Source organism: Rutidosis leptorrhynchoides, chromosome 7 (genome assembly GCF_046630445.1).
Source record: "Rutidosis leptorrhynchoides isolate AG116_Rl617_1_P2 chromosome 7, CSIRO_AGI_Rlap_v1, whole genome shotgun sequence".
Classification (NCBI taxonomy): domain Eukaryota; kingdom Viridiplantae; phylum Streptophyta; class Magnoliopsida; order Asterales; family Asteraceae; genus Rutidosis; species Rutidosis leptorrhynchoides.
Window position 1 is genome coordinate 370,765,487 of NC_092339.1, and position 25,297 is coordinate 370,790,783.

Sequence of the window (25,297 nt, forward strand, 5' to 3'; positions counted from 1 at the left end):
ATAAATATCTAAACATTCATCTTTTAATCTTTTTACTGAATCAATGTTTACTATATGATGTGATCATGGTTAATTACTCATAAACTATAAAAAAAGTAAAAAATTATTACTTAGTTATAATAATTATAATAGCCTTTGCTAATCTATATATAAGATTGTGTACAAAATATAAAAAAAATTATTACTACGTACTTAAGATAATTATAATAATCTTTGCTAATCTATATATAAGATTGTATATAAAATATATAAAAAAAATTATTACTTTGCAAATAAATTTTTAAGTAATTAATGCTCAATAAATATATAAACATTTTATCTTCTTATTGAACTAAGTTATTTAATATCAAATTAAATTGAGACTTTTTTAGTCTATAAATATGTCATCTTCATTTTGCATATAAATCATACAATGTGAAGAGCACACCATATTACTAAAAGATGGTTACAATAGTTTTATTTGTCAAGTTTTGATTATCTAAATGACAATGTATATAGAATTTATTTTGATTTTTTATATATCATATATCTTATATCATGTATCTTATATCTTATTAGATAATGCTTTGGTGTATCTACATGTATGATGAGATTTTTATTTTATCTCACAATTTTATTACTTTTAATGTTAATATTATGATTACTATATTGTATATTTGTATTGTGTTTGTATATCCAAGTTATTTTGGATTTCTTATATATCGTGTATCTTATTAGATGATTTGTTGATGTGTGTACATGTATCATGAGGTTTTTTCTCTTTTTATTTTTGTTTCGTGTGGCAATTTTATTATTTTTAATGTTAATATTATGATTGTTATTAATATTAATGGTAGTAGTCATCTAATGATATGGAAGTAGTAGATTCATTTTATTGTTAGTGTTGCATTAAAAATCATAAATGATCATTAAAAATTTATCAATCGCAAAGTGAAACATTATCAGTGGCGACTTTACATTGTTATCCGTGGGGTCACGGGACACCGCAAGTTTGAAAAATTTTAGTAGAAAATAAACTATAAATTGTATAGGACACCATTAAAATTAACTGGAGGACTCCGTATATTTTTCAAATTTATAGTTATTCCTTTTAAATGTATAGGACACCACTATATTTAACTACTCGGACCTAATATATTACCTGAACTTTTAGTTTTTTGAAATTAAACAATCACTAAAATAAAATTAAAATTTAATTAGTACTGAAAAAAATTTCAGGACCCCATTGAGTTACATCCTAAAATCGCCATTGAACATTATGTACTCTATGTGTCTCAATAGGTTTATGTCTTTATGATTTATACAATCATTTTTAACATAGTATTTTATGAATATATAATTAGAACAATATACATGTACATGGAACTATTATGCACTATATGTTACATTATTTCATTTGTGAAAATTTACGATAAAATTATTTGATGAAGGACTTTCAAATACAACTACAAGATTATGTTGATAAGATGGTGATTGCAATTGCTTTAGCAGTCTCATAGAATAATACATTTGGAGTGTTTATTATTTAATTTTGGATATAAGTTTATAAGGTAATGATCAAAAGTCGATGTATGAATTATAGTCGATAGTTTTATTGTTAACTTGATATTGTATAGATAGTGGACACTAATGTGCAATTTTTTGCTCAAATTTAATTGTTTTAGTTTCATTTGCCCTAATGAATCATTTGAAATATATGTTTTGAATGGGGATATTATTATAACAACTAAGAAGGGAATTGATATATCTAACACTAAAAATGATAGATTCATCATGTTTGTGCATTAAATACTTATAACGTACAAACAGTTATTGCACAAATGTGGTGGATCTATCATTTTCAATTTTAGAAATATCACTACCCGATAAACAAATGATACATATATACATATGTAACAAGCATATGATCACATGTATATAATTACATCATGCGCTATAACACGAGACTTACATTTACAATTTTTTGCAAGCACGTATGCAAAAAAAAAAAACATACTTAGACACGTGCAGAATGGAACCAACATCATGTTAAACATGAATTTTAAAATATTGAAATTTGGGACAAGTCGTGCAACGCACTGGCTTTGCCCACTAGTTATTATTGTTATTAGGTTATTACAAATATCAAAAATGTAATTATTAGTATCATTCATACAATTAATATTATTATCATTATTGTTATTATTATTATTATTATTATTATTATTATTATTATTATTATTATTATTATTATTATTATTATTATTATTATTATTATTATTATTATTAGTTTGAAAACAATACAAATTATTATTTTGTTTCATTAATATTAATATTAGTATCTTTTTAACTTAAGTATCATTATTAACAAGATCACTTTTTTATTTGTATTATCATTATTAATGAAATTATTATTATTATTAGTAAATTAATTTTATCAAAACTATCATTTCTTTTATAGATAAATAGTTTGTACATAAAATATACTTATTGCATATACTATAACTATATTAATATTTCATATAACTATATATCAAAATACTAATATTATTTATATAAATACATATAACAAACTATTGATTTTTAAATATATATTAATAACTAAATGTATAGAATAAAATATATATATATATATATATATATATATATATATATATATATATATATATATATATATATATATATATATATATATATATATAACATATAATTTAAGATATAATATAAGCATATGTTTTTAAATGGAATTTAATATAAATTCTATATAACTAAAATTATATAAATAATATATATTAATAAATGAAATTATGTAATTTCCATTATATGTTTTAATAGATATACAAATGATATAGGTTCGTGAATCCGAGGCCAACCCTGCATTGTTTAGTTTCATCGTATGAATATTTTTACTACAAAATATTGGATTGTGAGTTTCATTTGCTCCCTTTTTAAATGCTTTTTCAATATATATTTTTGGGATTGAGAATACATGCGCTTTTATAACTGTTTTACGAAATAGACATAAGTAATTGAAACTACATTCTATCGTTGAATTGTTATACCGGATATCGCCCTTGTTGAACTTGGTAGCCTAAGAATTGGTGTTTATTATAATTGCCACCAATTGACGCGAATCCTAAAGATAGATCTATGGGCTTTGACACGCCCCAGTCAGAGAATTTGAACTGCTTTAGTACTTCGATGTTTATATGTTTAGGGATATTCTAGATGCATTTTGTTAATGTCAGTTACCAGGTGTTCAATCCATATGAATGAATTTTAAACACTTGCGAGTGTATGATTATTGAATAAATGAAATCTTGTGGTCTATTAAAATTATGGAAATGATTGTTTATGATAAACTAATGAATTCACCAACCTTTTGGTTGACACTTGAAAGCATATTTATTCTCAGGTATTAAAAAAATCTTCTGCTGTGCATTTGCTCATTTTAAAGATATTACTTGGAGTCATTCATGGCATATTTCAAAAGACGTTGCATTCGAGTCGTTGAATTTATCAATATTAATATTAAGTCATTTATAGTTTGGATATATTATGAAAGGGTATGCATGCCTGTCAACTTTCGACGAAATGAAAGTTTGTCTTTTAAAAACGAATGCAATGTTTGTAAAATGTATCATATAGAGGTCAAATGCCTCGTAATGAAATCAACTATTGTGAATCGTTTATAATCGATATGAACGGGTCCTTTCAGTTGGTATCAGAGCGGTAGTCTTAGCGAACCAGGTTTTGCATTAGTGTGTCTAACTGATAATTGTTCAGATGCATTAGTGGGTCTGGACTTCGACCGTGTCTGCATGTCAAAAGTTTTGCTTTTCATTTCGTGTCGAAAATTACCTGCTTATCATCCTTAGGAAATTATCTGCTTATCATTCTTAGTCTAGACACATTTTACTGCATTGACTACATGAATAGTGTATAGACAAAATTCATATCTTAGCGTATCTGATAATTCATATCTTAGTGCATCTGTTACTGTAGACTTGCCTGACATATGCTGTAAATTCCTCCGTAGTCTACGAAATCTTTAGTACTATATATATAGATATTCTATGTAGTTAGAATATCATCCAATATTCAAAAATCATTTCATATCGAAAAATTCTTTATTCAATCATACGAAATAGAAGTCACCACTAGTTCAAGTCCCACTGATTCCGATATAGAATTTCACTCGAGCTCCGAAAACAGTGGGACCGGAATGAACCAACCAATTAGCCATCATTTATTCTGGATGAATTGGAGATGGATTCGTAGTCTACTTAATCAATGGAGACGCGAAGAAGGCGATCCCTTCCACCAACCGAATTCACCTCTTGGTGAAGAACCTGATGCACTTACCGGCGAACCTGTTCGAAACACCATATTCACCCTCATTTCCAGGATATCTCGCAATGATTATATGATATCCCAAATTCTAAACCTTATCCATCCGCTCGTTTCGACCGACAATCATCCCAGAATAATGGAAGAAGTCAACGAGCTTCGCGCTCGAGTAATCAATTTAGAAAATATGGTGCAAAATTTACCAGCTTCAGCAACATCATCGGCACCAACAATACCATCAATAATAGCACCAGTATCATCAACAATCCAAGCCTCAACATCTCATTCTGTACCTCGAGTATAATTATCGTTCTACGAATCGTTCTACATCAATTGTCTTCATTCTACGTGACAATTATATAATTTCTAATGTTTTAGAGATTATGTGTTCTAGTTCTAACAATAAATCAAATGAGTTTAATATCATATTGACTCATTAAATCCATGATTACATCTGAAGAAAATATATATGTATATATATTTTCATAAAGATTGTAATTAAAAATTCGTTCGTACAAACTGTTAATGGTGAAAATATTTTAACTGGTAGGTAATACCCGAGAAATATTTAGTTTTCACATTAGTAAGTTATACTGTACATTCTTCGAATCTGATTCAACGGTCATTTACTATCCTACTTACATCCACAGATATATGAATCCGTTCACTACAGAATAACCATTTTCATTCAATTTTATATTTGGATTTTGACCTATCAGAATCCGACAAGTGGCATAATGAAGAAAACATTGGACAAAATAAAATTTGTTAGAAACAAACAAATTAACTATGAGAAATTTTGTTAAGAATCCACGCTAACAAAATCCTAGCTAACTGTTCCTAGCTAACTATTAATTCCTTATTGTGCATTTAATTATCGCAATTTAATTCTCACAATTTTATTTATCGTCATTTAATTTCTGTTATTTATTTTACGCACTTTATTTATCGTCATTTAAATACTGTTATTTACGCATTTTAAATATTGGGACACGTATACAATGTTTTGACATATCATATCGACACATCTATATATATTATTTGGAATAACCATAGACACTCTATATGCAGTAATGATCGAGTTAGCTATACAGGGTTGAGGTTGATTCTACAATAATATATATATACTTTGAGTTGTGATCGAGTCTGAGACATGTATATAACGGGTCACGACATGTATTAATTAATTCAAATATTATATATTAAACTATATATGAATTGTTGAACTACTAATTGTGGACTCCTAACTATGGACTAATGACATTGGACAATTAAAATGAATTAAAATATTGATTATAACATATGAAACTAAACATCTCTTCAAGTTTGTCACTTGAGTTCATCTTAAACCTCATTTGTATCTTGACGATTACAATATGCGTTCAAACCTTTCATGATTCTTGAAAATACCTCAATCGAAAGGATGAACCAACCGCACTTCATCTACGGAAGAAAAGATTTATGCATATAGTTATGCACCTGAACAACTCTCGAAACCCGAGTAAACGTTTAACACGTAGCTGTGCAAATTCCTTTAAGGTTATTATTACCCAAAATAACTTGGTAATCCCTTTCAAATTAGCAAATTTTGTCACAGCTTCAACAAGTCAACTTCAACTTTTCGTTTGAAACAACCTTATTATAACCTTGATATATATGTGTGCTCTTTTACTGTTACCGGGGAACCTTTCATATTCTACCATATTACTAGCAGACGTACCAGCAACCTCGTTGCTTCTTGATTTAAATCTCTCCGATAAATCATTATATTTATTCATTGAAACCCTATCATATACTCATCTTCATCTTGTAACGAGAACTGCCATACCAATTACCGGGAATTAGCAATCAGTACTTTGAAAAATCACAGCATATCTACATCAACAGTTATATGTATAACATTTATCTCTTAGAATTATGGTCTTTCATTCTGAAATTCTGAACAGCACTCAGTCTACAAATCAATACTCTGAATGTTGAAAAAGCTGAATGAAGCAGCAGAAACTGTAGACAATCGTAAACGACCTTAATCGTCGGAAGTTTAATGATAAAGAATAGTATGTTGAAAAGCTCAGAAAAGTTGGAACTGGAAAACGAATTGAACTAACCACGAAGGAGACCAAGGATAAATACAAGGACCATACCCTATATTCAAAGAATCCAGATAATTCTGGATCCGTTGAAATCTTTAGAGAATATCTTGCTCCGAAGTCATGTTAAAATCTTGCGAAAAATCTTTCTCCGTCAACCATCGAACTTAGAAATTCCAAAATATCATCATAAATATCTTCGATATTTCTGAAGATATTTTCATAAATATTCTCGTCCGAAATTATTTATCTCTTCGTGCTATCTATATTACATCATAAAGGAAACTACTTTAGTTTCTAAATTTCTTTAAAATTCAAGTTTGAAATATGAATATTTTTGAAGTAGTGTTGGGAACTAAAGCATGAGTTAGTATAATATAATGACACTTGATCAACGTGATTATATTACAGTAAGTCATGCTGAGTTTCTAATGGAACGTGATGATTCACAGATCATACCCTCATCATAAGCCATGTTACATAACTCTTTCATTCTACTTAATCTCTGAACATATCAAGAAAATATATTCTTGATGGTTCTATCTTTCGTAATTTCCTGTAATCTAAAAATCCAATCGTGCTATTACCTTTCATTGCTGCTTAGAATCTTAATCATGTCCATCCGAACTTTATACCTACAAAACCGAGACGTCTTGATCGGTTTACATTAAGTCGGGAAGAAAACAGAAGCATGAAGCTTCAAAATAGAAGGAAGTAGAGGAGTTGTGAAAATAATGGAACGGAAAACATGAAATTATAGTAAGATATCAGGCATAACAATCGAGACAGATGACCGCATTTAATCAAAAAGGATCCTAATTTCCTTATTTATTGAAGAACCGAATCTTATATAGATTTCGAAGATTATCTCTAAAATCCTTGAATTTCGAAATTCAATCGTGACTACGTCAGAAGTTAAGATAAAACTTTATTTTCACATTTCACTCTTTTGTGACAGCTTCACTCGTACGCTCCACATAATCGAATCGTTTTATCTATATTAATCAATAATGATAAAACACTATTTATCATCTTATATTAGTCATGAAAACATCTTTATTGTTAAAAATGAAGACCACACTCAAATTTCGAGACGAAATTTCTTTAACGGGTAGGTACTATGATGACCCGAAAATTTCCGATCAAATTTTAACTTAATCTTTATATGTTTCCGACACGATAAGCAAAGTCTGTAAAGTTGAGTCTCAAAAATTTTGAACTGTTTACATAGATTCAGTTATACCTTTGACTATTCCCGACGATTCACGAACAACTATTTGTAAATATATTCATATATATTTAAAAATATAAATATATATATTAGTTCGTAATATAATTTGAAATATTATATTATTTAGTTATTAGAATTAATTTTGTAAAATAAAATAATATAAGATATAATAAAGTTTATTATTATTAAAATAAATCTATATATAGATATAAAAGTTTATTTAATACATTTATTAATCAATTCTGATACTCGGTTGATGTATTGTTAGTGTTCATATAGATCTAATACGAAATTATGAAGATTTAAAATGAAAGTTGAAACGTAAATTGATTACGACGATTTTAGGTTTAATAAAAATATTTTTATCTTTTTAGTTTAAATTATAATACTCCGTACTTATTATTTGGAGCTAAAAATAAATATTAGATGCATCCTCTTGATCATGTTTCAAACATTTAATGACCAAAATAAATAAATATATTTAATTTTAAAATATGGGATTTTTTTTCTGAATTAAATTTATCCGTAACTGTTTAGCAAAGGAGCATGATATAATATTCTGGGAATTAGTGTCGGTATAGTAAGACATATTACATGGTTACTATACCTAATTGAAACATGTGTTACTGTGTATGATTGGAATTATTACTATATTATTATTCTGTTAATCCGTTTCTCTTCCACTAACATATTTAATATATGATATGTATATCACATAGCATACAGATATATATATATCTACACCATATATTACACGAATTATTCTTCACATTCAAATCACAAGTTCATATTAAATCGATTCATATCATTATTCCAAAACACGTATACACAAATCACTCAAATACATCTCTGATTCATATTATTATTTCATCTCAGAAATCTTAAAAATAAAAGTGTTAATCCACTTCTACTACATGTTTCTGTTTCTTATTCGAAACCATCATAAACCACCACAAAACCGCTATAAACTACCATTTTAATGGCTACTATTCTGCAAACTATCTTCTTCGATCATCATTTTTCTGTTGGAAGTCCGGTTAGTGTTGTAGTTGTTTTGAAGGCCAAAAACGCCACTTATTTATCGACTGCATACTGTTCCAGTTCCATGTAACCAACTTGGGTGAGTTGTTATTTGTTTTCTGTTTATGTCAAGTTGTTCGCAACATATTAACACAAGAACATCGACACACCCAAACAAAACACATAACCATTATTTAAAGACTTGCTTTTATCTTGTTCGAAACTATCATGATTTAATCACATGAACACGTGGGCTCAAATTGCTGCTGCACATTCTATCTACGGTGCTGTCAAGAACAAACACCGTGTACCACCATCACTAACCTGCAACTATTCTCGCTATTTATATTCGATCCATCACCATCACCACTAACACTTTTCCATCATTAATTCGCGTTATTCTTCTTTCTATTTCAAAACATTATCGAACCATTCACCTCCCAATCACACAAACCACCATCAAACTCATTATTATCATCACCCTCAAACGATTGATACTGTTTTCCATATGATCGTGTACCAACACCATAACAACTATCACTAATAAACAACTGTTTAACTAATTTCTGATTCTATCACGGAAAAACAATCACGGCCACCGGAAACACCACCATGAATCACATACCTTCGAACTGTTTTACTTACATACGTTTTCTGTTTCGGTTCAAAACAAGAAAATCACAATATTGAGCAGCATTATTAAACGGCATATTAATATTGCCATGACTGTATCTGCTTGATAAACAGACATTAATCATACTAAGGAATTATTGGATCGAACCATTATCATGTCTCTTTTTCTATGTGGCAGACCAATACAAAGGTGAAAACCCCACATCCATTCATATTGTGTGTCGGGTTCTAATTACATAAATCTCACAAACCCCACCATAAACCCCACAAAAATGCCTTTTGGAAAAGGGACGGTTTAGATTATTGAAACCACATGGACCGATTCATTCCTTGGACTTTATGGGCCATTTCGTTGGGCTTCCTTAATTCAATTGGATTAGCATTTTGGCTATGTTATATGGACTAGCTATGGTGTTTGTCAACTCCAATCTGTTCCTGTTTTACGAAATGGTGAGAGAGGTAGACGAGGTGAGGTGTAAAAAATGACGAGATATTGAGTGGAGATGGGGATGACATATAAATCATGAGATGGTAATTCTAATGATGATGATAATGCTTAATGATCAATAATATGATATATTATTAAGATGATAATTTATAATGATGTTTGATTGGGTGATCATGATGATGATAAGTGATAAATGATGATGGAGATGTTTATGATTATTATGATTATGTTTATGATTAGGTTAGGGCTAGAGTATGATAAAAATATTGATAATGATACATAAAGATGGTGATGACGGTTTATATGATTATGATTAAGATTAGATTATGTTATTGATTAGACTGATGGGTATGTTGATGATTAAGTGTGATAAATATGATGATGAGGTTGATGACGATGTTATAAATGAAGTTAGATGATGATGAAAATGATAATACATGGGTTAGAAAATTTTTATGTATGAAGTAAATCATTAATGCAATAGACAGATCGTTGGTTAAGAATGTTATCGAGTTAGCGGGAGGTCGCGGGTTCAAACCCGGACTTGAGCATTTTTTTAAGGGCTACTTCATTGAGGTAGTTTACTCATTATTATTATTATTATTATTATTATTATTATTATTATTATTATTATTATTATTATTATTATTATTATTATTATTATTATTATTATTATTATTATTATTATTGTTATTAGGTTATTACAAATATCAAAAATGTAATTATTAGTATCATTCATACAATTAATATTATTATCATTATTGTTAGTATTAGTAATATCATCATCATTATTATTATTATTATTATTATTATTATTATTATTATTATTATTATTATTATTATTATTATTATTATTAACATGATCACTTTTTTTATTAGTATTATAATTATTAATGAAATTATTATTATTATTATTATTATTATTATTATTATTATTATTATTATTATTATTATTATTATTATTATTATTAGTATTAGTAAATTAATTTTATCAAAACTATCATTTCTTTTACATATAAATAGTTTGTACATAAAATATACCTATTGCATATACTATAACTATATTAATATTTCATATAACTATATATCAAAATACTAATATTATTTATATAAATACATATAACAAACTATTGATTTTAAATATATATTAATAACTAAATGTATAGATATAAATCATTTTAAATATATATAAAAAAATAATAAATATATATAACATATAATTTAAGATATAATATAAGCATATGTTTTTAAATGGAATTTAATATAAATTCTATATAACTAAAATTATATAAATAATATATATTAATAAATGAAATTATGTAATTTCCATTATATGTTTTAATAGATATACAAATGATATAGGTTCGTGAATCCGAGGCCAACCCTGCATTGTTTAGTTTCGTCGTATGAATATTTTTACTACAAAATATTGGATTGTGAGTTTCATTTGCTCCCTTTTTAAATTCTTTTACAATATATATTTTTGGGACTGAGAATACATGCGCTTTTATAACTGTTTTACGAAATAGACACAAGTAATTGAAACTACATTCTATGGTTGAATTGTTATACCGGATATCGCCCTTGTTGAACTTGGTAGCCTAAGAATTGGTGTTTATTATAATTGCCATCAATTGACGCGAATCCTAAAGATAGATCTATGGGCTTTGACACGCCCCAGTCAGAGAATGTGAACTACTTTAGTACTTCGATGTTTATATGTTTGGGGATATTCTAGATGCATTTTGTTAATGTCGGTTACCAGGTGTTCAATCCATATGAATGAATTTTAAACACTTGCGAGTGTATGATTATTGAATAAATGAAATCTCGTGGTCAATTAAAATTATGGAAATGATTGTTTATGATAAACTAATGAACTCACCAACCTTTTGGTTGACACTTGAAAGCATGTTTATTCTCAGGTATTAAAGAAATCTTCTGCTGTGCATTTGCTCATTTTAAAGATATTACTTGGAGTCATTCATGACATATTTCAAAATACGTTGCATTCGAGTCGTTGAATTCATCAAGATTAATATTAAGTCATTTATAGTTTGGATATATTATGAAAGGGTATGCATGCCTGTCAACTTTCGACGAAATGAAAGTTTGTCTTTTAAAAACGAATGCAATATTTGTAAAATGTATCATATAGAGGTCAAATGCCTCGTAATGAAATCAACTATTGTGAATCGTTTATAATCGATATGAACGGGTCCTTTCATAAAGAGGTCTTCAGCTCTAAATCTCCAATCCCTGTAATGTCAAGCAAATGATCATTAGCCAAACGAACTTTACCAAGATTACCTGTTTGTAGATTCTTCATCAAATGTGGACTTGGAGTAGCATGAAACGATGCTCCTGAGTCCATAACCCAAGCATCAATTGTATTCTCAATGCAGCAAACAAGGACGTTATCATAATCATCTGTTGCAGCTGCAACATTAACTTCCTTTGGCTTTGATGATGTTACTGGCTTAGTGCACTGGTTTCGAAAGTGCCCAGTCTCCTGACAATTCCAACATTTAATATCATTCCTTGTTCTCGACACACTCCTTCTTCTTGACTTTGTCCTGCCCCTAATGTTACTTCTGCCTTTTCTCCTACCCCTCTCTTCTGTGCTCAGCAAGTTTCCTGATGGTTCTCCTGAGCTCTTTCTTCTTATATCTTCTCCAAGAATAAAATCACGAATGCCCTCAAACTTGAGCTTTGAGGACTCTGTGGATCCACTGATAGTTGTGACTGAACCTGACCAGCTTTCAGGTAACGAAGATAATAATAGAAGAGCTTTAACTTCGTCATCGAACTTGATATCAACTGACAGTAACCAAGAGATAATATTGTTGAAGTTATTAACATGATTTGTTACTGAAGCACCTTCTTTCAACCTGGTGTTTACCAACTGTCTGATCAAAAACACCTTGTTAGAAGCAGACGGCTTCCCATACATATTTGCTAAGGTCTTCATCAAACCATGTGTCGTGGTTTCATTCACAATATTAAAGGCAACACTTTTTGTCAGTGTGAGCCTGACAACAGCTAGGGCTTTCCTGTCAAGCGTCTTCCATTCATCGTCTTTAAATTTTTCTGGTTTATTCTCACTCAAAGCATCAATCAAATCCTTCTAACATAGCAAATCTTCAACCTGCACCTTCCACCACCCAAAATCTTGCCCATCAAACTTATCAATTTTAATCCTCCCTTCTTCAGCAACGGAACTAGCTTAGATCTGAGGAATAGCAGCAGCTGTGGTGAACCTGATCTGTAACAGCACAGCAGCAACAGCCTGATATGCAATTTTAATCGTACTAGTAGCAACAACACGTGTTTGGTGGCGGCTAGGGTTGATCCTGCAATTTACAGCAGCTGTAAACAATAAGAGAAGGGTGACGGCTGCACTTTTATTGAAAAACAGCAGCAGATCTGTTCAGAAAAAAAACAGCAGCAACAACAGTGGTAGATCTGAACACAGAAAAAAACAGCAGCAACAGCAGACTTGATCTTGTTGTCTGTAATCGGCTAGGGTTAGAACCTGAGCTCTAGATACCAGTTGTTAAGTATTAAACCTGACTGATCAGAGTACTCACAAGCACACGACACAATAGTAGCTGAGTATGAACACAGAAAAATAAATAAAGACGACACAAGAATTATAGTGGTTCAGTTTCAATGTAAAACCTACATCCACTTTGGAACTAGAGAGAATATTATTATTTGGAGGTGATACCAAGTTCATGCAATTGAGAGACTATTTATAGACAAGGATTAGAATAAACCTTAGTTTAAATAAACCCTAAACCGGCCCAACTAAATTAGGGTTAGCCAAACCCTAACTTAACCACCAAGCTAGCTGAAGTTTTATTTTAGACCGAAGCCTACACCCTTTACACTTGTTATATATGTTGGGTACCAGGGCTGATATTACCGATTGATATTTTTCAGTTGTTGTAAAGGATGGAAATTTTATTGGTGATGTAGAAGTTTGAGGATTCCGAAACTTTTTCGGTGGTTATGCTTTTATTCACAAGGATGCATCCTCAGCTCCACAACACCCTCAAAAAATAAGGAATTTGGTAAGTCCCTGCTAGGGATGGGTCTAATAGAAAAGGAGCTCAAATGTTAAAAGTAAGCTACTTTTATTTTATCAAATTTAAAATCACATGCCTTTAAAATGGATATTTAAGTACTTAGTTACAGGGAAATCTATTTTCTCATTTTAAATTTTTAACCTACAGTTTGGAAGGTGATGGGTTTTTGGGTGAGTGGGTCACTTGAAATGAGTTTTATTTTTCCATGGCATTAAGTTCTTTTAAGGCTGTTAGAAAGTTCTTATGCTAATTGTTTCACTTATTGATATCACATCCAATTTGATTTCACCGAAATAAAGATATGAATAAATTATATGGGGTTACTCGGTTGATAAAACCACTAAATTTGAGCTCCTAAAAGCATCCAACTCGGGATAAATGGTTAGAGTAACGGACTGAATTTGAAATATATATACTTCAAGATCATAACTGATCATTTACTGATTTTTTTTTTCTCAGTAGAAGGTTTGATGAGGCTTTCAAATGATCTAAACAAGATGAGCAGAGGCCGTGCTACGCAGCGAAAACGTGTGAGGCCTCAGCTCTTGCCTACATAATTTACATACAACATTTTTTGAAGATTACAAGATACGTAGCGGCAGATTTACCAACAACACTGTACATAAGGTCCTAGCTTTATGTATAGTTGCGCGTATATGTTGAAGTGGTAGTTGATGTTGGCTATAGTTTTGGTTAGAAGATGAATATGGTTGCTAGCTATATTGGTAAAATGGATGTTATCCCACATAGGTGGGAGGAAGAACTTGGAAGGGGTGACTTGGTTATAAAAGGAGTGTTAAGCCTCACTTCCAAATTGCACCAATCAATACACTTTAAGTATTTGATTATTTCTTTCTTTCTTACCCTTGTTTGATAGTTGTATTAGTTAAATATTTTGGAGAGTGTAGTTGGCTTAAGAGAGTCGTCTATATCATTGTAACAATTTGTGATATAGTGTATTTCTCTCTTTGGGGGCCGGTGGTTTTTCTCCTGTTTTGGAGTTTCCACGTTAAATCTTGTGTTGTGTATTGTTCTTATTTCTTTACTATTATTGTTGGGCTGGGTGGTGGGAATTAGTGAGACCGTAATTTCCCAACAACTGGTATCAGAGCGTCAGGTTTGACGGGGGTCTCGGTTATAGGAGTCGGAGTATGCTCTGTGGTTGCCACGGGAGTGGATCGTCCACATCAGAAACGAGTTCTATTGATCATATAGGGTATCTGGTTAGACAATATTTTTCTGATTCTTAGTAATAGTTGGATTTGTTTGTGGCGAGTTGTGAATTTCCGATTTAAAGGGTCCTGGCTACGTGCTACATCTTTTGGCTATTCGAAACGTGAGCAAAATCAGAGAAAGTGTTGTTTATAGGATACGGATACGATGTCGAAGTTCAGTCCAATGAGGTTTGATGTAGAGAAATTTGATGGGAGGATCAATTTTGGCTTATGGCAGGTTCAAGTCAAAGATGTGTTGATTCAGTCCGGTTTACACAAGGCTTTGAAGGGTAAACCCACCCTTGTTCCTGGCAGTGATTCTAGCAGTAAGTTCGATGAAGAAGAATGGGATGATATGGATTTGAGGGCAGCAAGTACGATTCGTTTGTGTCTTGCAAAGAACGTGCTTGCAAATGTGCACGGGTTATCAACGGCAAAAGAGCTTTGGGTTAAACTAGAGCAATTGTACTAGGGCAAGGGCATCTCAAATCGGTTGTGTCTTAAAGAACAATTTCATACTCTGCGTATAGATGGGGGTTCAAAGATTTCAGATCATCTAAGTATACTTAACGGTATTGTTTCGGAACTGGAGGCTATTGGAGTTAAAACGGATGATGAAGATAAAGCTTCGAGGTTGATATTATCTTTATCATCGTCCTATGAGCACATGAAACCTATTCTAATGTACGGGAAAGAAACGTTGAAGTTTGAAGATGTTACTAGCAAGCTCCTATCCGAGGAGAAAAGATTGGAAGGTAACGGAGTCTCGTCATCAGAAGCTACGGTACTGTTGTGTTCGGATAGGCAGAAGAGAAACTCTAGAAAGAATCTGACATGCTGGAAGTGCGGGAAGACTGGGCATGTAAGGGTTAATTGTCCAGGTGGAGCTAATCCGGCAAATGGCTCCAAAGATGCTAACATTGTCTCCGTCGTTACGGAGAGTGACGAATTCTTCTGAAGTCACATCATCCTCATGGTGTGTCCGCGCCACCATGGAAAGGGATGTTTGTTAGCGGTTCCACAATTGCACATGGGCATTGGTTTGGCATTTATGCAGGTTGTGTGGTGGAAACTGATGTTGTAGCTGATGGGACTTTCGGGAAAGCCAAAGAGGGAAGTTGCACCATAAAGTTTCAGCTGGTTGTTCAACAACATGTGCCGAGGTGAAATGCTTGGAATGTGATATTCTAAGTGCTATACTCTTTATGGTGGAGTATGATAATTCTGTTAAGAGTTATGATTGTCTGTTATGACAATGATTGTCGGGTCTTGACAATATTCGATGAAGATGCAAATTTTATTTCTTGGGTTAGAGATAATGTCAGCGACATGAAGATGAGGATCTTAAAGTTGTCGTCAAGGAAGCATCTACGTCGGTTATCCTTGCAATGTGGAAGCATGGTTATCTTCTTCTATCCAAAAGGTGGAGATTTGTTGGCTATAGTTTTGGTTAGAAGATGAATATGGTTGCTAGCTATATTGGTAAAATGGATGTTATCCCACATAGGTGGGAGGAAGAACTTGGAAGGGGTGACTTGGTTATAAAAGGAGTGTTAAGCCTCACTTCCAAATTGCACCAATCAATACACTTTAAGTATTTGATTATTTCTTTCTTTCTTACCCTTGTTTGATAGTTGTATTAGTTAAATATTTTGGAGAGTGTAGTTGGCTTAAGAGAGTCGTCTATATCATTGTAACAATTTGTGATATAGTGTATTTCTCTCTTTGGGGGCCGGTGGTTTTTCTCCTGTTTTGGAGTTTTCACGTTAAATCTTGTGTTGTGTATTGTTCTTATTTCTTTACTATTATTGTTGAGCTGGGTGGTGGGAATTAGTGAGACCGTAATTTCCCAACAGTTGAACTGTGTCAATGGAGATTAGATTAGATAGCTTTACGATTAGATAGATGTTATATTCACAAAAGCACCCCAAACACTTTTGATGCTTTGAGAACTCGATATAAAACAATGAAGGCAACGCAAAGACTGTAAGTTTTCTTTCTGTTTACTCTTATTTAGTAGTGTCAAAGTGTGCGGCTTAGGTGAAGATTCAAAAAGTTTGATCATGTATTTTAGTTTGGTCGAACTGGGTCAGCTTGAGGTTTGGTCATGATGTTATGTAAGTTTTATATTATATTTGGATCTGTGTTTCAATGGAGGGCCGCCCACCTTGGGACTCCGACCACCATCGTAACATTTTTGTTTCAAAATTTATAAACATAATCGTTTACGAAAGGTACAAATCTAGATCGGGTTGTAGTGCTAATCTGTTTCTGGGTTTTTTTATAGGTTTTTTTGTTCAAGGTTTATAATTTTGCTTATTACGATTGTGTTTAGTACTGGTATTCGAGTGTTAGATGGATCATATTTGTGTAGCTGAAATATATTTGTATAAAGGTATTGATTTTGGATTTTTCAATAAGTAGGACATGAGTTTGAAATTTGATATATAGTTTGGTTATAGTGTTGTGAAGCTTATTAGTTGTCATTGATTAATTATAAACAAACTATATATCGCATTTTACGTTATTTGATTTATGCAGATTGATCACTAAATGAGGATATTCTGCTCAACTCTTTTAAAGCTTGCGCCTCATCAAAATGCTAATTCCATTATTATGTACATGTTCACTGTTATAATGAATGATATAAAGTGGCGATTCACAACATGTATCTATCAAGGGTAAAGTATCGAGTCTAACTTAATAATCTCGCTATTTTTATCATAACAGTTAAGTAATTGCAAACACTAGGACACTCACCAGGTGGTACATTGGTTATTCGCCACTATGGTTATGGCGTTTCGGAGACTATTCAGGTACCTTCTTTTAGAATAATTTCACTCATGGGCCATATTTGATCTGAACTTAATGAGCTGAATATAAATGGGTCGTTTAGCTCGAGTACGTAATAAACCAGGATGGGATAGTAGCGATCATGTAGGTTATGTATCAAGATCTATCATCGTTATGGGCAATATTATTTCCCACACAACAATTTTTCCCATGTCTAAATGTCTATAGTTGTTTAATGTGTTACTTATGATTCGAATAAAAATATTAACGCGTAAATAATCAAGATTTACACATACATTGACTTAGGTAGTTCCACAAGGTTATGAATGTTAAAAATAGACTGTGGCATGTTGGAGTTACATTACCTATTTGATCTGTTTCACCGTGTTGTTTAGTCCATCTATAATAAATCTTTAAGGAATATAAAAAATGAGATCGTTATGTAGAAATACGCTGGAGGGAAGATGAGGAATATGAAGAAGAGAATTATTTTGATGCTCTCTTGCACCTGATACTTAAATTATGTTGAAACGAAGAAATTATCTTTCAATTTATTTTTCAATATAAGATAATTTCAATTGTAAAAGTTATTATTTGTTAATCTTTCAATTTATTTCTCAATTTTGTTGCTTAATGTTATATTGTTCATATATAATTTTATATATTAACCTATAGTGATTAAATATGGTAGTGATAACAGTTAATGTATCCAGGTTGATGAAATGCATACCACTAGGTTGATGAAATATAAAGTGAATTAGGAGCATAAAATAGAAAAAATAATAAAGTTGTTTAAATATTGTGTATTTATGTCTTGCCGATCTAAATTAGTAAATCACTAAAGGTATTTCTGAATTGTAGGTTATATGTCAACGAATAAAGGTGTACAAGGAACACAAAAAAATGACCCGTTGATATACATGAGCAGCGAGAAGTAAGTATAACTTTTGACTTATAGTGATCCATAAGTCTGCAGATAGGCGCATGAAATTGACCCGTTGATTCCAGGTTTGTTTTGCTAAGGTTGATATTTTATATTAGACACTTTCGATGATGTCATAAAAAAGGTTACCCAAAGCATAACAAAAAATCAAAAATAAAAAATAATCTCAGCCACTCTTGCTGATGTCATAATTTTTTTTAAATTTTAAAAAAAAAATACATTATTCAATAAAAAAATCAATAATCAGTCCAAAATAAATAAATAAATAAATAAATAAATAAAGGCGTGATTAAAATACCGCCTAATTTTTTGAAACTCAATAAATTTTAATAAAAAATGGGTAATTTCCATGGAAGAGTGGAAGATTGATCCAAGGTGTTTTTTGAAGGCTTTAAGGTGCAAGGCTTGATCAAATAGGTGCTGTCATTAAATGGGTGTTAATTTTTTCTTTAGTGATGTAAAATTTTCGATGTTGTCATAATTTTCGGCCTGCCTCTTGCAGGCTATGCTGGATGTTTTTTTGTATGCCTTTTTTCAAGCAACAAGTACTGGAACTTTGTGCACAAGTGAGTACTTTTTACTTTTTACAGTTCGAGAGTAAAATTTTTAAACCCTAAATTAGTGTTTTTAGTTTGCTCAGTAAATTTTCAGCATTTTTTTGACCTCGCTTATTAGATTTGGGGGTGCTGATGGATAACTTATGATTAACTTATGATTTAATGCACTACAACTGTTATGTTCAACACCTTTTTTGACACTCTTATCATCTTTGATGGATTTAATGTTATTTTTTGCTTACATGTAATTCAATATCATGAGATCATCATGATAACATTCTCATATATTTTTCTGTACCAAGTGATTCATTACATCTTAGTATAGTTGTTGATTTTAATTTAAAGAAGTTATTTTGTAGGAGATTGTGAAAGCAAAATGTATTGTTGGACTTAATAATGCTCCTACATGTTTGTGGTCTACTTTCCCTCATAATGAACTGAAGGAAGCTTCTGAACAAGCATTGTAAGCGAACGCTGGTTTGCGTCATTTGGTGATGGCAAAAGCTTTATTTCTTTATGGTGAGCCGTGTATAAAATAATAATATAAATTGAAGTTTAAGTGTAAAGTCTTGCTGGATTGTTGAATTTTGAGTGTAATGGAGATTAGGTTGTGTTTAGCACTATGAGTATGTGATTCTTTGTGTACTATAAATAGTAGTAATTCGTATATAGTGTACATGTCATACAGTTGGTTATATAATGTTACATCTAATTATCGATTAGTGAATGTTTGGAACTTTAGAAAGTACATATTTGATTTTTTATATAATTCTTATTGTCACACAATGGGAGCTTCTTTCCATAATGTTTCAGTCTTAGATCTATTGTTGATTTGCTTTATGATTAGCAGAGGCGAGTGCTATTACAACAACAGCTTCTTTTTAATGGAAAAGAGATGAGGAATGCTGAGACATCAGTCGAAACGGGAGATGATCGCAGCGGGTGGTTAAAATCCCCTCGGGTGATCCCAATCGCTGTTAAAAAAAAAATAATTGTTTTTCGTTGTAGTTTGTATGCCGCAAAAAACAGCGGGTAAAATGTGCCATGCAAATTGATAGCTAGCGTTATAAACGCATAAACCTTGGAGCAGCAACGCGCGAACCCTCAACTCTTGTTATATTTCAATATTTAGGTACTACTTTGAGCATAAGTTCCTAGATAACGTGTCAAGAAAAATCTGCAACCATGCCCGTGGGGCGAACCGAGTGTGTCTAGACATTACGTCTAAACCTCCGTTAACAATTCAATTGGAATAAACAAATGGCGCAACCGAAAGTGACCAGTAAATGGTGGCTTTATACAACTTGAATTTAAGCAAGAATTCGCAGAAATGGTTATGCCTATTTTTTTGCAGTTCTAGATTGCTGCTATATGTAATGAATCGTGGGTCACTTATATGTTATAACATTACTGCTCCAATAATATATAATGGGTGTGTTTTGTTCATGTTTTGGCATAGTTTGTTTGAGCAACAAAAAGGAGTTGAATTTGGAGTTATAACTAAACCAATTGTGCACAACGCTAACACGAAAAGGACGTGTTAAGACCGCACACAGGGAGTGACGGAACTTGAAACCCGGTTACAGAGGGGTGAAAATAGCCACAGAGGGTAAACACTAAAAAAACTTTTTTTTTTTAATTCATGTGTGGCGATACCCCCTTTGAGATACACTTTGTTCCGCTTCCGCCCCTGCACACAAGAGCACCGAACTTCGTTTATATAAATAACATGTACTACTATTAGTTGTGCTATGCGTACTTTATTCGACTATCAGAGTACGATGGCATCATAAATTTATATTACAAAATATTTATAGTTCTACTAGAAACTAAGAATTTGACTCAGTACCTACGAATTACTCTCTGGAGTGCTTGCCTTATCATTTTTGCTGTTGACGCTGTACAACTCCTTAACTGCAATGTACAAGTGTATCAAGCATTAAACAACACACGTTATATGTAAAACGACACATTCTTGACCAAGTACACGTACCTTAGATTCAATACTTAATGTAAGAATCCCATCAACAGTAGAAGAATTAACCGAGTGACATTCCAAGTTAAGACTGCTCATTGCATCAAACACTTGTACCATCATATTATCTCGCCACCGACATCTTATTTCAATCGTAACGTTCTTTTCGATCGCGCTGACAGTGATACAATCTGATGAACTTTCCTCTTGTATATCTTCAAGATCACATGAAGCTTTTCGTTTGTTGGCGTAGTTATCAGAGATTCGCTCTCGCACATCATGAGATTTCTTGAGTGATTGTAACGCTTTCACCTTTTTCTCTAGAGATTTTAAGTAATTTATAGTGTCGTCGAGTAGAGACACTTTGTCAACCTAACCAAAATTAAGACATCATCACAAGTCAAAGATAGATCGATGCCAAAAAAAATAACATAGTTTATTACGTGGTAATAATCTTTAGAATTTTTCTAACACGCATAAAGATATTGTACAATTCAATAATTGTCACCTTAAAGTCAACATATAATTGCTATGTACAACACACCTTTATGTGCGTTAACGACAACTCTGTAGTTAGATAATTCCTAATCGTTAACACACTACTTATTGGTATATAAAAAGTTAAAGAATTTGGGAAAGGTTTGGATGAATGACTCAATCCTGTTAATCAACCCGCCCAATTTGCCACCTACACAAAGAGTGTAATTTACCTTGCCTCTCGTAGGGACCATGGAGCTTAGAACCGAAAACCTATGGTTGATGTTCTTCACATCATCAGCCTCAAGTTTTTGCATCTCATCTACTCTTCCATTCGCGTCACTTATTATCCGATTCTTATGCATTTTGGGTACTCCAAAAAGCACATTCTTTAATAACATTTGTGAAGAACATGCTTTCGAATTTGTTCCATCATAATTTTCCCATTTGACGAAAGCGGAATCCTTATAATCACAGTATCTCAAGTGAGGTCCCAAAATTAAACTTTGTGTGTTCTTGAATATCTTTGAAAGCACACATTGATATCGACTATCATCATCGCTCCAAATGTCACTAACGAGATTTTGAGATATACAGTCACTCGAACCCATCGAATTATTAGGATACACACTAACTTCACCTTCTTCTTCATCATCTACATACTGCCAGCTTTGTTCTTGAGTCCTTATAATTAGGTTTTGATCATATTCAAGCAAATTTTCAAGATTGTTGCCGATTAAATCATGATTAAGCATGCCGGAACAACTTTCTAAAGGGATATCAAGGCTTTTTTGTGGTGGAGAATCAAAGATACAAGCTTTAATCCGTTTTATGATGTTCGGTTCTTCTAAAACCTTAAAAGAGCAGAAGTTTCAGAAAATTAGCAATGCCGAAAAATGAAGAACCAGAAAGATATTATAAAGAAGCTATTATCTACTTTTATACCTGCTCACTTATGCCAAACTCAAGTACACCTTCTAAATATGGAAAGCACGCGACGGTCTACATGTCAAAGATAAAACATATGAATCTTGGATTCTACTAATGAAAATGTTGCTCACTTTGCAGTGGCGAATCTAGCACCAAAACTTAAGGGGGTCCTGATTTTTTTTTCAAAAGTATGAAGAGTACTTTAGTGTATGTTTATCTTTAAAGATATATATGGGTCCTATAGTTTAAATTAATCGGTGTTTTATACAATTTGAAGACTACTTTGTAAAAAAAAATATCAAACTAGTGGGGTCACCGGACCCCATTCCCTTTAAAGTAGATGCGCCACTGCCACTTTGTCATTACTTAAAGGAATGAAGCGACAAAAAGGCGTACCTGAATTGATGCACTCTGAGGTAAAATATACGAGCCGGAAAGCAAGAACGATTATTAGATTGGGATACTTTGGGAATTAATCTGTATGCAAAGTTTATTGATGTAAAAAATTTGCTTACTTTCGCAAGAAGAGAACGACTGAAGACTTTGCTATCAGCATGGTGAGCATTGCACAACCAACTAGTTGTACTATTTGCCAATGTTCTTCCTGGCAATCTAAATCAGATCAAGTTATGATTTTTCAAGTTACATTGTTCTTTCTATCGACCTATGAATATTCAACAACCTTTTGCATCTAAATTCCATCATATTCTTGATTTTGACTTTCGATGTCAAAAAACACATTTTCAAGCATACAGGGAAAAGACAATACCCTTGAACATGGATATGTTATCCTCTTTAGACTATGGACACCAACTAGTTGACATATATATCTTTGTTTCTGCTTTCATCTACATAAAATTCTCTAGACTAATCATGCGGCTTACATCAACACAGGGACGTCTTCGGACATGTCAAGTATGCAACCCAAATGGTTCAAAATTTACAAAAAAAAAAAAAAAAAAAAAAAAAAAAAAAAAATTAATAAAAAAATAATAACACATTCATTTATATATTTATTCATAAATCAAATTGCGAACATTCATTTATCAAACAATTCAATCACACTAAATAAATTATTTGTTTTCTTATAAACAAAGGTGGAGACAACGGCAAGGGGGTGTACCATGGTCCATGTCACAAGAAAGACTTAATGAATTGACATTAATATCTATTGAGAATGATATATTGGAGTGTTTACTATACAGAGTTGACCAACAACTTTGTTTCAAAAATGCTAGGAGGATAGTTTTTGTTATAAAAAAAAAATAGTTCAAGTATAATGAGAAGACAGTCATTTAAAGGAGTATATATACGCTTACCCTTGACCATTTCCGAATTCAAATGTCATGCAAACCAAGAAATACCACTCTGTGTCTGTAAGATCTTCCGGGGATAATGCAGCCGATGGCCTTCGTGTTTGTGGTTCATAATGGTGCGATTCAGCTGTAGCCGAAAGTGATTCGTAAAGTTGCCTTAGTTGTTCCGTCCTTTGTAACCCCATTTCGTCATCATCATCAATCATTTCCTCTGCTTGTACAGTTTTTCTTGTCTTAATATCTCCATTGTAGTATCCATCACACCATGTCAATAACCTAATTATTTAATTTCTATACAAAATTGATTATACACTCACAAAGTGAAATTCCTGCTTTATGAGTTGTACTTTGCTCCAAAAGATAGTTACTTGATATGGACAAGATACAACCCATTAAGCAGATTAAGAGAAAGAAGTGTTAATGAGGCTCAAGAACTCCTTTGTGTATCAACAAAGATGCATGTTGACTTTAACAGGTCAATCCTATCACTTTCTAAAATTCCAGTTATTATATGAAAACTAAACACATTCAACGAATTCACAAACATACTTTGGTAACAGTCCTTAAAAAAATTTGGTATGCTTATCATCTTATCTTTTTTCTCACTTCATTACTTGAATCAATTTTTTATTTTGGAAATCAATGTTTGACCTCAAAAGTTCAACTGTGTTTCTACCTATTTAATTTCCAAAAACTAGTACACTGAATCAAATATATGATCAGAACTCAGAAGCCATGAACAAACACATACTTCTGCTAATATACACGAATCATGCACAATTGTTCACTTAATGCTTTCATTAACAGTTGTACAACAAGCTAATTAAAAATTTTGTATATTCAATATCATGTATATGCTATTAAAATTAAGTTAAATTAAAAGGTACCCTTGTTGTGTTGAAGAAAATGACCAGAAGATAGCATAGCTCCATTGAATGCTTTTGACAGCCATAGCTAGTTTATGTCTCAAATTTTCCATTGCTACCAATAAGTTGAAAATATGAAAGATTGGTGTAAAGTATACTGCATGATAATTAATCAAGATAACATGGCAGACATAAATGACTAATTTTTATTCAGAAGGTTTGATATTTGAAGCTAGATGTGATATTGATAGGCTTATTGGGAAACCTCCATTAATGCTGGATTGGAAGAAAAATAATAAAAGATGGAATATAAAGAATTAAATGCTGAAGTATGTTTAATTACTTGTTGTGACAGTGAGAGAGAACATGAAAGAAAAACAGTTG

General features: G+C 31.7%; 1 protein-coding gene and 1 pseudogene across 1 annotated transcript; one reads left to right on the forward strand and one right to left on the reverse strand.

The window, feature by feature from the left end:
* Positions 1 to 20,605, forward strand: part of LOC139860511 (uncharacterized) — a 44,808-nt pseudogene extending 24,203 nt beyond the window's left edge.
* Positions 20,606 to 21,083: 478 nt separating this feature from the next.
* On the reverse strand, positions 21,084 to 25,062 carry LOC139857581 (transcription factor EGL1). Its single transcript, XM_071846395.1, has 8 exons — positions 24,935 to 25,062; positions 24,051 to 24,323; positions 23,247 to 23,343; positions 23,128 to 23,142; positions 22,747 to 22,803; positions 22,035 to 22,655; positions 21,343 to 21,696; positions 21,084 to 21,263 (listed from the first exon to the last, which is right to left on the reverse strand). Exons 1-8 carry the CDS (start codon positions 25,024 to 25,026, stop codon positions 21,192 to 21,194), a joined length of 1,581 nt encoding a protein of 526 aa, XP_071702496.1. The 5' UTR covers positions 25,027 to 25,062; the 3' UTR covers positions 21,084 to 21,191.
* Positions 25,063 to 25,297: the final 235 nt, after the last annotated feature.

Coding starts and splice junctions, on each gene's coding strand:
- LOC139857581 (XM_071846395.1), bottom strand. CDS start 25,026: ATGGAAAATTTGAGACATAAACTAGCTATGGCTGTCAAAAGCATTCAA. Junction 23,344..24,050: donor GAATTCGGAAATGGTCAAGG/GTAAGCGTATAT, acceptor GATCTGATTTAG/ATTGCCAGGAAGAACATTGG. Junction 22,656..22,746: donor AGTTTGGCATAAGTGAGCAG/GTATAAAAGTAG, acceptor TGCTCTTTTAAG/GTTTTAGAAGAACCGAACAT.